The sequence below is a fragment of the Pteropus alecto genome, unplaced genomic scaffold (assembly GCF_000325575.1).
Source record: "Pteropus alecto unplaced genomic scaffold, ASM32557v1 scaffold123, whole genome shotgun sequence".
Taxonomy (NCBI): Eukaryota; Metazoa; Chordata; class Mammalia; order Chiroptera; family Pteropodidae; genus Pteropus; species Pteropus alecto.
In genome coordinates this window covers 8014131-8026803 of record NW_006433950.1, presented here as the reverse complement: position 1 = coordinate 8026803, position 12673 = coordinate 8014131, and the positions used below count along the sequence as shown (strand labels likewise).

Sequence of the window (12673 nt, the reverse complement as noted above, 5' to 3'; positions counted from 1 at the left end):
CAACCAACTTGACTTAATTTTGTTTAATTTTCTTAATTTCTGCTTTTTCTCTTAATTTTCCAGCTTTCTTGTTTTCCAATAATGCATTTAAGGAGATATATTGTCTTGAGAGTATTGATTTGACTGTACCCCACAAGTTAAGATATGTGGTATATGCTTTCTTTTTTATTTTTTTGCTTTTTAATTTCGGCTATTTTTTTTAATTATTTTTTTTAGGTGAGGCAACCCTTGGTTGACCTCACAGATTGCAAGGACCTTGTCAGCTTACAATCCCTTTTTGTTTTTAAATGCCTACAGCACCTGGTCTTCCTGGTGGTCTTCCATCCCAGTACTAACCAGGCCCCACCCTGCTTAGCTTCCGAGATCAGACAGAATCAGTCTTGTTCAGGGTGGCATAGCTGTAAACTAACTTCAGCTTTTTAGTTGAATTGCTTACTGAGGGTCTGAAGAAAGTCTTTGCTGGTTAAATGAGAAGCTGAACTCTTTTAGCTCCAAAAGAAAAAGGACACTTGCTTCCCTAACCATCGTCAATGGGACAATGATAGTTGTTGCAGGTCCCTATGTGGTGTCTTCATAGTGACCCTAACAAAAATTAAAGCAATGATGCTTACAAGGCGCTTAGCACAGTTATTGATCGATATTGGTTAGCTGCTTTACCCTTATCTTGTATAAGCACTCGCGAGACTCCAGGTAAGCCCTTGCTTAGCCACGCCACTTCACCGCGCTTTTCTCCACTTGTATTTTGTGCTTCTAACTCCTTCTTGCCCTCTAGGGGGCGGGGCCTGATCGTCTCGCCCCCCGACCCCACCCCCTCCAGGTTTCCATGACAGCACGAAGTTTCAACAACACATTCTGTAATCCTGTCTCCTTCCGCCTGAGACTACGATGGGAAAAATAGTCCCTTGGCAACGGAGTTCTTCTCACTAGAAGGCGGAATTAGGGCGGAGCTTAAAGGCGGAAGGAACAGGAAGTTCGTGAGCTCTGTGGCGGGATTGGGCCCCACCGTGTCAGGGGGCGGGCTCGAGTGGGCGGAGGGATCCATTTTAAGCGCCGGGCGGCCCGCTGCCTCCATTTAAGACGAGGAGAGTGGCCTGGGTGGCAGTTGCTGTGGTTTCTGTCCTGGGTTGCTTAGGTCTTCTGCAAACTGAAACTCGCGGACGCAGTGTCCCGCGTCCAAATCCGGAAGTCAGCAGCGCAGCATCCCTTGTTTGATCCAAGGCCGGCCCCTTGTTCTACCTTCGCCACTAGGTGCCCGTATCTCGGTTGCTCCCGCGCGGCCAAGGGTAAGGCCGCCTGCGAGATGTTCAAAAACACCTTCCAAAGCGGCTTCCTCTCCATCCTCTATAGCATCGGCAGCAAGCCCCTGCAGATCTGGGACAAAAAGGTAAGGGGCTGGGGCCGGCGGTGGAGCGGGGTGCAGGGGCCGCGCCCCGTCTTTGCTCGGGGTCTGGGGACCGGTAATTGTGTCGAGTTGGGGCCAGGCAGTTGTTGCCGTGCCCCGTCCCCTGCCTGGTGTGACTGATTTTCGTGTAAGCACCGCTGCGAGGGGTACATGTGGGTGGGCGTGGCTGGGGTTTAAGTGTCCAGGGGCCGTGGTGCGGTTAGATCAGTGTGGTCCGTCGCCGCAGTCAATTCCTCAGAGCTTGGTTTCCCCATTTATATAATGGGATTGATAGTGCCTGTCTCATAGCATGAAATTCTCATAGCATGAAACTTACTTGAGATTGTTTTGGGAATGTATAGATGAAAGGAACTGCTGTTCATTGATTCCACAAATATTTACTGATGTCCTATTTTGTGCCAGGCACTGTAGTGGGCACTAGACACAGAGCTTTTGTTCCAAGCATCCTTAACCAGCCAGAACCAGTTATGTTTGGGTTTCATTTGTTTGCCTCCTTCCTTTTATTATTTCTGAACGAGTCAAAATTTGGTGGCCTTTGGCACCTGCTCCACACACCCTGTGACTTGGGGTCTGTCCTATGCCTTCAGTGTATGATTTCTCCATCAGGGAAATTGCCAAATGGTGATAAAAGTCTTGACTGGATTAATGAGCTCACAGCGGAGTACAGGCCTCATTATCTTTCTTCAGGCATCCACAGGATGATACTTTCACTGACCCCAGGAGATTGACCTTGTCCACTTTTGAGAGATGTTGAGTACAGGACATGTGTGTCTAGCACTCTATGAGTTGATCTGCACTTTATTACATTGATATTTCATTTTATTTCCTTTCAATTCGTTTGTTTGTTTATTTATTTTTATGGTGACATTGGTTAGTGAAATCTTGTAAGTTTCAGCTGTACACTTTAACAATAAAGCATATACATATTTACACTGTGTGTGTTCCCCTCCCATAGTTAGATTTCTTTCTGTCACCACATATTTGACCCCATTTACCCTGTCGATATTTCTTATGCAAATTCCCAGTCAACTGTACCCTTTTTTGATTATAAATTAGAGTAGGCACTCTGCTGTGGAAGACTAGTAATCTAGGGTATAATGGTACTGCTCTCCTGGAGGAGAATGAAGAGGGACTGTATGTTGAATGATGTTTTTATAGAGATGAATGTGGAATAATCTAAATGGGCATTTTATTAGTAATGAAGCCAAGAATTTTGGATTGCTTCTCAGAACAACTTTCTGTCTTCCCTTATCCACAGATGAGAGTTTGAGGCCTTATAGAGATTGGAAAAGAACATGGCAGCCTGCTGTCTGTCACCACTAGGGAGTTCTGCATTCTGAAAGCAGCTTTGAGGGTGATATATTCATAATGTTATTTTTATAAAAGAGTTGAAAGATCCGAGTACAATGAGTTTGGGCCTTACGCATATATGAAAAATCTGACGAACTCTCTTTCACAATGATTCTATCCACAAGCTGATGCCAAGTCTTACATAGGAAAGCAGTTCCCTTAACTTTTCCCCTATATCACTGAGGTTTTCAGTTTTATTCACATTGAAATAAAACATTCTAAGCTCTGAAACTGCACCTCTACAAAGAGAACCTCGAGTGAGTGTATCAGGAAACTCGGTGAGAACTTTGTAAGTCTTCCCAGCTATAGCTTAGTTATGGGCTGTCAGAAGTCATGGAAAAAGTGGCCTTGCTTGCCAGTTGAACCTGGAATTATAACAGTGTCAGTATAAGGCAACTGAAATCGAGAATGGGACTTGATCTAGGGAGAGGCTTTCAGAGCAAGTCAGGGAATTTACTAACACAGAGTTCAGTGCTAGGGGAGGCCTCAGCATTTCTATTAGGTGGAACTTTGATGATAAGAGTTGCCCATTTTAGCCCTTCTGGGCTTGATCTTCTGTAGTGTTTTTATTTTTCAAATGCAGTTTTTTGACTAGTCAGCATGTTTACACACAGAATATAAAAGCAAAGTAACCATGGTGCACCGTGTCCCTTAGCAACGCCACTAGAGGTCGGATGGTACCCTAATGACATAAACAGGTGTGAAAACATTGTTCGATTGACTGTCAGGGTTACATGAAGTAAATTAAACAGACGTTTCGGCAAAGAAAACCTTTAGAAGAACACTCATTTTAAGCAAAATTCTTATAATAGTAAAAGTTAATTATACGTTTCCTCTCTTTTTATTTAAACTAAATTGAAAAAGGTTTAGCTGTGGATTTTTCCCCTGGAGCAAGGGCAGGAAAGAGAGGAAAAGGGAAAGTTTGGGGCCAGATGCATAGGCTTCGATGTATGTGTCCCTTTTCTCAGCTACCTTATGAAGTCCTCAGAAAGTGTCGGGAATTCATTCCGGTCGGGGAAACACTAGGAATTGATATACTTATCAAAGATTTATTGAGCAACAGCTAGGTGACAAGCGCTGTGTAGATTTGGGGAGATACCAAGTTAAAGAAGATATTTTCTCTGCTCCTGAGAATAAGGCAAAATTGTCATAAGGGAAGAGCTTGATGGACAGAGGGAAGGACTGTCCACGTTTATCTAGAAATGACACAGTCAGTAGGTACATATTGGCTATAGTGCCTGTTTTTAGTTATTATTTTGATTTCACAAAACGTTATTATTCTCCTTCCTGAGTTTATGGAGAGAGAATTTCTGTACTTTGTTTTCTGTGAAAATAATCTTGGAAAAATTAGGTTTGGTTTCTCTTTAGGCTCTGTGTCTCCTTATGGATACGAGGAGTGGATGTCATACCAGTGAATTTGCAAACTCCATATTTGTGAGTGTAGTTACATTTGTAACACCTGTGTTTATCAGACACTCTGAGGTCACAGCCCCTCTCCCTGTCTCATGCTTCAAATCTCACCTTAAACCTTATTTCACTGGGAGCTTAAGTGAACTATCTCCCACTAGACTACAGGTTCCTTAAGAGGAAGAATAGTATCTTTCCTCGAAACCCCAGTGCTGGAGCATGATCGGCTTTGTGTCCTGGCTCTGTCCTATGTCCTCTGCTGTGTAACCTTGAGCAAGTACTTAACTACTCAGTTTTCTCCTCTTGTAGTAATGCCACCTCCTTCTCATGGTTATGGAGATGAAATGAAGATGTATATAAGATGCTTCGCAATAGAGTTTTAGCACATAGTATTAAATCAGGCGGGGAACTGAGGAATTTGCCCAAGAGTAAAATAGTTTATAATTGAGCCCAGTATTCAGATGCCTAGGAATAAGAAGTACAGTGAAACCGGAATTCTGAAATTAGAATCATTTCGTCGTTATACCATGGCTTTCCTAGTCCAAAATCCTTAACATGGTCTGTGCCTACTTAATTAGTTTCCCAGGCTCACCCCCGCCAGGTGCCTGGCTTAGCAGTGACCTCCTGCTGACCTGAGAGACTTCCTGTTCTCTCTCACCTTCAGGCTTTTGTACTTGCTGGTCCCTCTGCGGGGTTCACTCCTCCTCTTCATCAGTCTCTAGGTCACAGCTAAAGGCACTTCCTCAGGTTAATTTATATCCACTTATAGAACCTCTGCTATTTATCATACTCATCACTCTTGAAATTAGCTTCTTAAGATGTGTATTCCTGGCTAGACTGTAAGCTTCCCAATAGAGATCTTGTAATTTTTCAAACCAAGAGCTCAGGAGAACTTAGGGGTTTCTTAATGTTTCCTTAACTTCTGGGCCCAGCAAGTATTACATTTATTACAAGACTCATATGTAACGTAAACATTATTTCTGGTTTGAAAAGAAGATACCAGTAGGTTCTATTCCTACTTAAGCCTGTGTCAAACATTTTCAGTCTTTACTGGTAACAACCTAAAAGGCTATAGCTAAGCATGTTAATTCATTCATGCTTCTGTCTTTCTTTCCTCTCGCCTCGTCTTTCTCTTAGCTGCTCCTGATCCCCTGTTCCCAAACTAAATAATAGAATCTTTGTGGTTGTTGCTGCATAGTATTAGATTCCCATTCCCTGTTCCTAATTTAAAAAAACGAACAAAGTCTCTCGAAAAAAGTTCCCACGCCCTAGCTTCTAATTAGGAAACTTGGTTGGTCCATGTTAAACTGATGTAATTTCCAGTAGCAGTGGGAGCATTTGGATATGAAGGTAGTAAACTTTTTTCAGACTCTCCCTGGGTCCGTCTGACAATGTTCCTCATTATTCTGAGTAACAGCTTTCACTATAATTGGGTCAAGGCCTGGGTTTTACTTATACTTTCCCTTTCAAGGCACTGTTAGGAAGAGACTGGTTACCAATGCACATAATTGCCCTTACTTTAACTAAGGGTGGATATGCCCAGAGCTGCCTGTCTGCTGTCTGGATAGTTTCTGTTAAGTGCAGCAAAGGATAAAAAGCCTTTGACCTATTGGAGCCAGCAAGGCCAAGGCCTTGAGTCAGAGCTATGCCCAGTTCTCCCCACAGAGGTCTCCCTCTGCCTGTTTTCTGACTTACAGCCCAGCCCCTACTTCAGAGCAGAAATGTTCCTGATGAAATGGACAGCTCTAATGGCTTAATGTAAATTGGAACATGTGTCATTAAGACTAGGATGCCAGATGGCTGAGGGTTCAGCTGTCTGCCAGGATAAGTGGGTGGAGCCAGAAAAAAATGAAAGGTGGGGGGTAGGGAATGAATACAACTCATGTGTTATTTTTAAAACACTTGTAGAAATATAGAGCATTGGCCAGCTTCCTTCCTATCCCAGTAGTATTTTTTTTCCCCTCAGCTTGACCCTCCTCCCTGGGGCTTACATTGAAAAAAAGAAAATCAGTGTTCTTTATTAGTTGCCCCAGCAACCTTGGAAAGCCTGGGAGAGTGGTTGCAAGAGGGCTCGATGGTTCCCTTCTCAGTGGCTGCTGAGCCTGAGAACCATTCTGATTTGTAATTGTCAGTAGCCTGGGTTCTGAAGCTTCTAAAGTACCCCCAGCTCATGCCTTGGTGTGGCAGGGGAGGGGGAGTTCATGAAATGTTTAAAATGTGAGATTGGCTTTATTTATTTAGTTTTGGAGGAATAAAACGCTTGCAGGCCACACTTTGGTAGTTGGACTGTGTCACGAAATACAAATAAAAGAATAAGTCAAAAACAACTTTCTAATTTAGAGAGGGAAGTAAAATTAAAGCTGCGTCCATCCTGAGCAATAAATGCTGACCAGTTCATTTTATCTTCATTTCAAAGCCAGGCCTGTTTAGTGCCCTCTGAACTGGAAGGAGCCGAGGAAAGGAAGTTGATGCTTTCTGAGGCCGTATATCTTGTTATATGTGTTTGGCAGAAGCTGGACTGAGGAGGGGGTTGCTTGCTGGAAGACCTTTACAGTTTAAAGCAATGATCGCCATATTATGTTGCCGGGTTAGTTAGGAAGACTTGCCTCAAATCGTCCATCCTCGTTTCCCCTTGCATCCTAGCTTTAGAGCCTAGAGAACGGGTTTTGGGAAGTTTTCCACTCTTTAAGTGCTCATATCTCTGATTAATTGCAGCCCCCCAACCCCACCTCACTCTTGTCTTCCAGTGAGTTTGTATTTGCAGCCCTTTGAACTGTATAAAGGAGAAAAATCATAATTCACCAACAAATCAACTTAATTTGATTTCAAAGCTCAGGCAGCTTGTAATAGGAAAATACTCGTGTTTTTCTTCTTTGAGGACTGAACGTTCTCCTTGGGCAAAGCTGTCCTTCGCTTGTCTCGCCACCAGCCAGGTTAAAACTTTAGAGGGAGTGATGAGAATTCCTTTGAAAAAACTGCCTTGTTTCCTCTGAGTTCTCTTGTTTTGGGGCTACATTAATTAATTTTGTAAGAATTAAGTTTGTGAGTATGGTTGTTGAGATGTGGTCGAAAGACATTTCTCTTCAGGAAGTTATTGAAAGTCCAACTAAAAGCTCGTCTCTGAATCAGAAGTATCAGGCACTCAGTCCATCTTGGCTTCCGGTCTGTTGGCGTCCACACGCAGGATAAGGCATTGTTTTCTTCTGGAAAGACCTGAATAGTCAGATTTGCTAGAATGAAGTCATCTGCTATAAACTTTGAGACGGGCAGAAGGCGAGTTTCCTAACATTCACTCCCTTTGAGATCTGGCTAGGCTTTCTGGAGCTGAGGGCGCTTCTTGCTGACTCTGGCTGAGAGACCTTGGGGATGTAAGATTTGAGGCGATACTTTCAAACAATGTTGGATAAATTGCAACGTGTTGCCTTTTAGCAGGAGTAACCTTTGGGCACTAATTATTTCATCCTTTCAATTTAACCATCTGTTTGAGTACTATGTACCTTTTTAAGAAAAAAATGAAGTTATATTACAGAGAATAATTAGTGGAATGTTATAAAATTTGTGTTTGCTCTTATCGATGTGACTACGTCGCATTATTTGGGGATAACTTCTTGATTCATTCCTCCTTCACCACTTCGGCTGGGGGTAAGGTGGGCAGTGTCGGCGTGTGTTAGTTACCCAGACCCTGAGCCTTCGAGCTCTTAATCTCCCTTGGAAAGAGGCCTAGAATCCAAAGAAGGGAGGCATCGGATGTCGCTGGCTTTGTTTGAGAAGCACTTCAATGTGACATTTGTGTCTTGAGAACCCAAGAAATGCTATATCGGCAGCACTCTGGGGCCCGTTCACCCAGCATTCTGCCCCTGGCAGTGGGCACCACAGGATGACTTGCGGCACATCAGTCTTCCTGCCGGCAGCCTCATGGGCTTTGTGATACACCCCAGGACCTCTGGCTTCCTCTAATAGTCCAGGGTGGATATTTTATGCAGGAGTTTTTTAAAAATCTTCCTTGAAACTATTCATATGTGCCAACTCTTCGGGTGACAAATTCCAGAAGTCAGCAAATATTTGAATGCCTACTTTAGGCCTAGCATGGTACTAAGCATTATAGAAGATACAAACAATGCTTAATACTTGACCCCTACCCTTGAGCATATACTTTTCTGAGAAGACAAGACAGTTGCATTTTGTAGAAAAAGATGGGCAGTGATATCAGATGTCACCTGAGGAGCACCAGGCATACCACGAGTGGATCAGATTGACAGTAACAGCTCAGAGACTGATATCTAAGACAGAATGACATATTATTAATAATCTGTGTTGAAAAATACAACCATTAGACAGACTCAACACTGTTCTCACCCTATGCAAATTTAAGAAAAAGCCAAATGATTAATTGATTATGACAGCCCAACACAGCTATTTTCACTATGCCTAGAAAAAGACCATATTTGTTTTTGACGAATCCTGTTCTCAACCTGGTTGATCTTTTCCTTGTGTTAATACATTGAGCCCTAACAGTCCAGCCCTGTCTCAGAAGCATCTTTGCACATGCCCTGTCCATGTTAGGTGCTTAAGAGTTTATTGTTTGAAGATAGTTCTTCCTAATATTTTGAGAGGAGGAAGCTGCATCAAATATTGATTCCTTCTCACTGTGTACCTCTTACATATGCAGGAAACAGTACAAAACAATGTTGGTTGAAGTGCAGAATTATGTCATCTGGGCCACATGAACCAGAAAAACAAATTGGAGAGAAGGGAGGTTGATGTGGGCTGAACATGCTAAAAAAGGCTTCTGCGCGTGGCACAGATGGGACGAGTTCACGCCTGAAAAAGTAGAAATGGAAAAGACGATGAGGAAGCACGAAGGAGTAAACCTAGGGGAACAATGCTTTTAGTTTTTGGTTGCCTCCTCAGCGTCACTTAGTATTTGTCCTTCTGGCTGAAGCCGTACATGAGGCAGTGTGCGGGGCAGTGGAAAGCCTGGTTGTTAATCCTGCCTCTCTTACTTGGGAGCTGTCACTTTCACTCCCTGAGTCTCAGTGTGCACATCTGTAAAGTGGAAACAGTACCACCTGCCTCGTAGTTGTTGTTGGTGGCAGCGATAGAATTCGGTGAGAGAACGTACGTGAATGTTCTAGCGTAGTAGGAACTCAGTGAATGTTAGCTGAATCTGAACTGGGTTGATTTCTTTGGGAAGAAATTTATCCTGATTTACAGATTGCCAGGTTGCCTGCGATTCCTGTGGTGGTGGATGGGACCCTGTAAGCGATAACAGCATGGTTTACTTACATAAAAGCTTCGACATAACATGTCACAAACTGCAGTGTTATTGCCTTGGGCCACCGTGGTTTTCTTTAAATGGTCCCATTCAGCCTTCACAATCTTAACAAAGTTGTTGCCAAATATTTCAGTGCTAACTCCTTTGAAACTAGTTTAATTTTCTTCCATATAGGTGCGGAATGGCCACATCAAAAGAATCACTGATAACGACATCCAGTCCCTAGTGCTAGAGATTGAAGGAACAAATGTCAGGTAGGTCTCCACTCTGTTCTCCCAGAGACATTGTACTCCAGAGGGCAGTACACCAGAGAGATGAATGGCACAGACTGCCCAGTGTGAATTCAGCTGCTGCTTAGAGCTTACCTTGGACAGTTTACTTAATCTCCTCGGCCTTAGTTTCCTCATCTGTAAAATGGGGATAATAACAGTACATCTTCCTTATAGAGTTATTGTGAAGATTGGATAAGCGAATGCGTATAAAACACTTAGAATCTGCTAAACACATAGTAAGCTAAACGCTACGTAAGAATTAGCTATTACTAATATCTAACCAAGGGGTGTATGTGTGTGTGTGTGGCAGAACGGGGTGCGGTGTGTCGCAGCCATCACCCAGTGGGTGGCCACTGTGGTTTTCAGTGCCACAGTGGTCTTAGTTTTGGTTTTCTATCATTCGTTGGTTCTCTTGGACCAGAATTGGATCTTCTCTCACTGGAAGAATTTGCTCAGATCCTTTGGTCTGGCTTTGCTTTTCATCTGTTTTATTGTTGATGTCTAGTTCGTGTTAAGCTTCTGTTTCAGAGTCCAGCATTTTTTAAAGCATTGGCTGACTTACGGGTTGAGAGATTTATTGGTCGACGTATCTGGATCTTTTAGATCTGCCTTCCAGTTTGTCCTCTTGGACCACGTGTTATGGCCGTGCGTGCCGCACAGGAGTTAAGTAGTGTGTTTATTGGCATTTCCTCTTTCTATAGCACCACGTATATCACATGTCCTGCAGACCCAAAGAAGACACTGGGAATTAAACTTCCTTTCCTTGTCATGATTATCAAAAACCTGAAGAAATATTTTACCTTTGAAGTACAGGTATGTATGTGCATATGCCTGCGTACACTCTTGGCGTACCGGAGAGGTGTCTTAACTTGTAGGGGAAAGGTGTCCCCAGGAAAGTATCTTTATCTTTTCGTATGTCTTCTTTTCTGCTTTTGCTATACGCTTGATTTGGCCCTTATTATTATAACATAAATTTGGTATTAGTAATCAGAATCCAATGCCAGGTTTTAAAGAAACACAGTAAGCATCTAGAAAATCTAATCCATAGCTAGAAGATTTCAAAGCTTAAGGGTTAGAGTCGTGTCCATTTGGAGAGTAAATCATTTAATATTGGGTTACTGATGGTCTCTATTCTAGTATTTTATTTTTCAAAGGGAAGAATGTTTATGATATCATCCTATGGTCTGAGAGCATGATGGGTGTGTCATATGTCATAAGCAGCTGGTGTTGTCTTGACAACAAATAAGATAAACTTGCTACTTCCAGGCCATCTGCATCTAATGTGACCTATGTCTGGTCTGTTTATTCTCCCTTGGGTCTCAGCCTTGGGAAACTGGGCTGTGGGAGTACAGGTCCTTGCCGTAGCAAGATTGTTTGCTGCTTCCAGGATAGAGTGAATGTGACTCTTGTCTATATTTGAAAGGTACTAGATGACAAAAATGTGCGTCGGCGGTTCCGGGCCAGTAACTACCAGAGCACCACCCGGGTCAAGCCCTTCATCTGCACCATGCCCATGCGACTGGACGACGGCTGGAACCAGATTCAGTTCAACCTGTCAGACTTCACTCGGCGGGCGTATGGCACAAATTACATTGAGACGCTAAGAGTGCAGGTTCGGGGTCCTTTTCCAGATGGAGCCCCAAATGGGAGAGGGGGGCGTGGGCCGTTACTGGCTTGTGTCCCATGTGACAGAACAGTGTGGGTTTCTGGCTCAAATTCCCAAGTTACTGTTTGGTGGGCTTGGACCTCAAAGGGATCCAGGACTTATTCAGGATTTTGCTTATATCCAGTGGGAGAAAACGATAAGCAAAATCTCCCTCTTGTCACAGTCGACCCCCTAGGCCAAGCCCAGGAGTTGCAAAATGGATGCAGCTTTGACACACCATGGGGGTGGGGGCGCTCTAGGAGAATCGGCAGGTGAGGAAGGACAGTCACGTTTAGTCTCTCAAAACAAGTCTCTGCATCCACACAGATCCACGCGAACTGTCGCATTCGACGGGTTTACTTCTCAGACAGACTCTACTCAGAAGACGAACTGCCAGCAGAGTTCAAACTCTATCTCCCAGTTCAGAACAAGGCGAAGGTACGCTGGCCTTCCTCCGAGGACCGGGCAGTGAGTCGGGGAAGCAGGGGCCTGGAAATTGCTCTGTTCTAAGAGCTGAGCTGCAGGGCCTCTGGACAAGGAGAGCGGAGAGCCTTTCCCTCTCCATCGTAGACCCCAAGCCTTCCCCACCCGCAGCGCTGAGCCAAGATCTGTCAAGTGCCCGTTACTGCTCCCTCCACCTCCACAAGATGACCCTGCCCCGTCTGAGGGGCGGGCGCCTGTTCCCACCTGCTCACAGGCCTTCCACTGGAGCCCCTGTCTCAGCCCCACGTGGCTTTCAGCCGATGGGTCTCCCCTGACCCAGTGGTGGGTGCTTCACGCCTGCCTCTTGCTGACATGTCTGCATTTCCCCCCAGCCCAGCATCCCCTCCAGTGTCACGGTGTCAGCGGCACTGATCATCTGTTTTCTAATGATTTAAACCAATGCTGCTTTCCTGTTTTGTTTTTTTTTTTTCTCTCCAGCAATAACTGGAATGCAGCTCAAGGGGTAGACCCTGAAAACTATCTGGAGGACAGTGCAAAAAACAAATACTTGTATTAGTTCACTGTGCTGTGTTCTTTTGTCTACTACTTGGTGTCCCTTGTCGCAGACACCAGTGACCATGCCGTAAAGCCACAATCGCATCGTAAGTACAGTGGGGGATAAGCCGTCTTTTGATACCTGACTGCTGGAGTTCATCCTGCTGCCTGCCCCAGAGTGTGGGGAGATCCATTTACCACGAACTTAGAGAATTAAAGATGTCCCATAAGGCAATATTTCTTTCTACGGTTTGTTCCTTGTTTTATATATTATCTAAATATATGTATATGCTGTGTAATACTCATCTGGAAATGAATAAAACGTTATATTCTTGGTTTGTACA

The 12673-nt window shown here is 44.0% G+C and overlaps 1 protein-coding gene and 1 pseudogene across 1 annotated transcript; one reads left to right on the top strand and one right to left on the bottom strand.

Annotated features, from left to right (window-relative positions):
• Nucleotides 1-288: 288 nt before the first annotated feature.
• LOC112477335 lies at nucleotides 289-406 on the bottom strand (annotated as a pseudogene).
• Nucleotides 407-1057: 651 nt separating this feature from the next.
• CFAP20 (cilia and flagella associated protein 20) lies at nucleotides 1058-12671 on the top strand. Its single transcript, XM_006908800.3, has 6 exons — nucleotides 1058-1384; nucleotides 9609-9688; nucleotides 10408-10519; nucleotides 11130-11318; nucleotides 11679-11789; nucleotides 12273-12671. Exons 1-6 carry the CDS (start codon nucleotides 1301-1303, stop codon nucleotides 12276-12278), a joined length of 582 nt encoding a protein of 193 aa, XP_006908862.1. The 5' UTR covers nucleotides 1058-1300; the 3' UTR covers nucleotides 12279-12671.
• The last annotated feature ends 2 nt before the right edge of the window (nucleotides 12672-12673 follow it).

Coding starts and splice junctions, on each gene's coding strand:
- CFAP20 (XM_006908800.3), top strand. CDS start 1,301: ATGTTCAAAAACACCTTCCAAAGCGGCTTCCTCTCCATCCTCTATAGC. Junction 1,385..9,608: donor TGCAGATCTGGGACAAAAAG/GTAAGGGGCTGG, acceptor TCTTCCATATAG/GTGCGGAATGGCCACATCAA. Junction 11,319..11,678: donor TTGAGACGCTAAGAGTGCAG/GTTCGGGGTCCT, acceptor GCATCCACACAG/ATCCACGCGAACTGTCGCAT.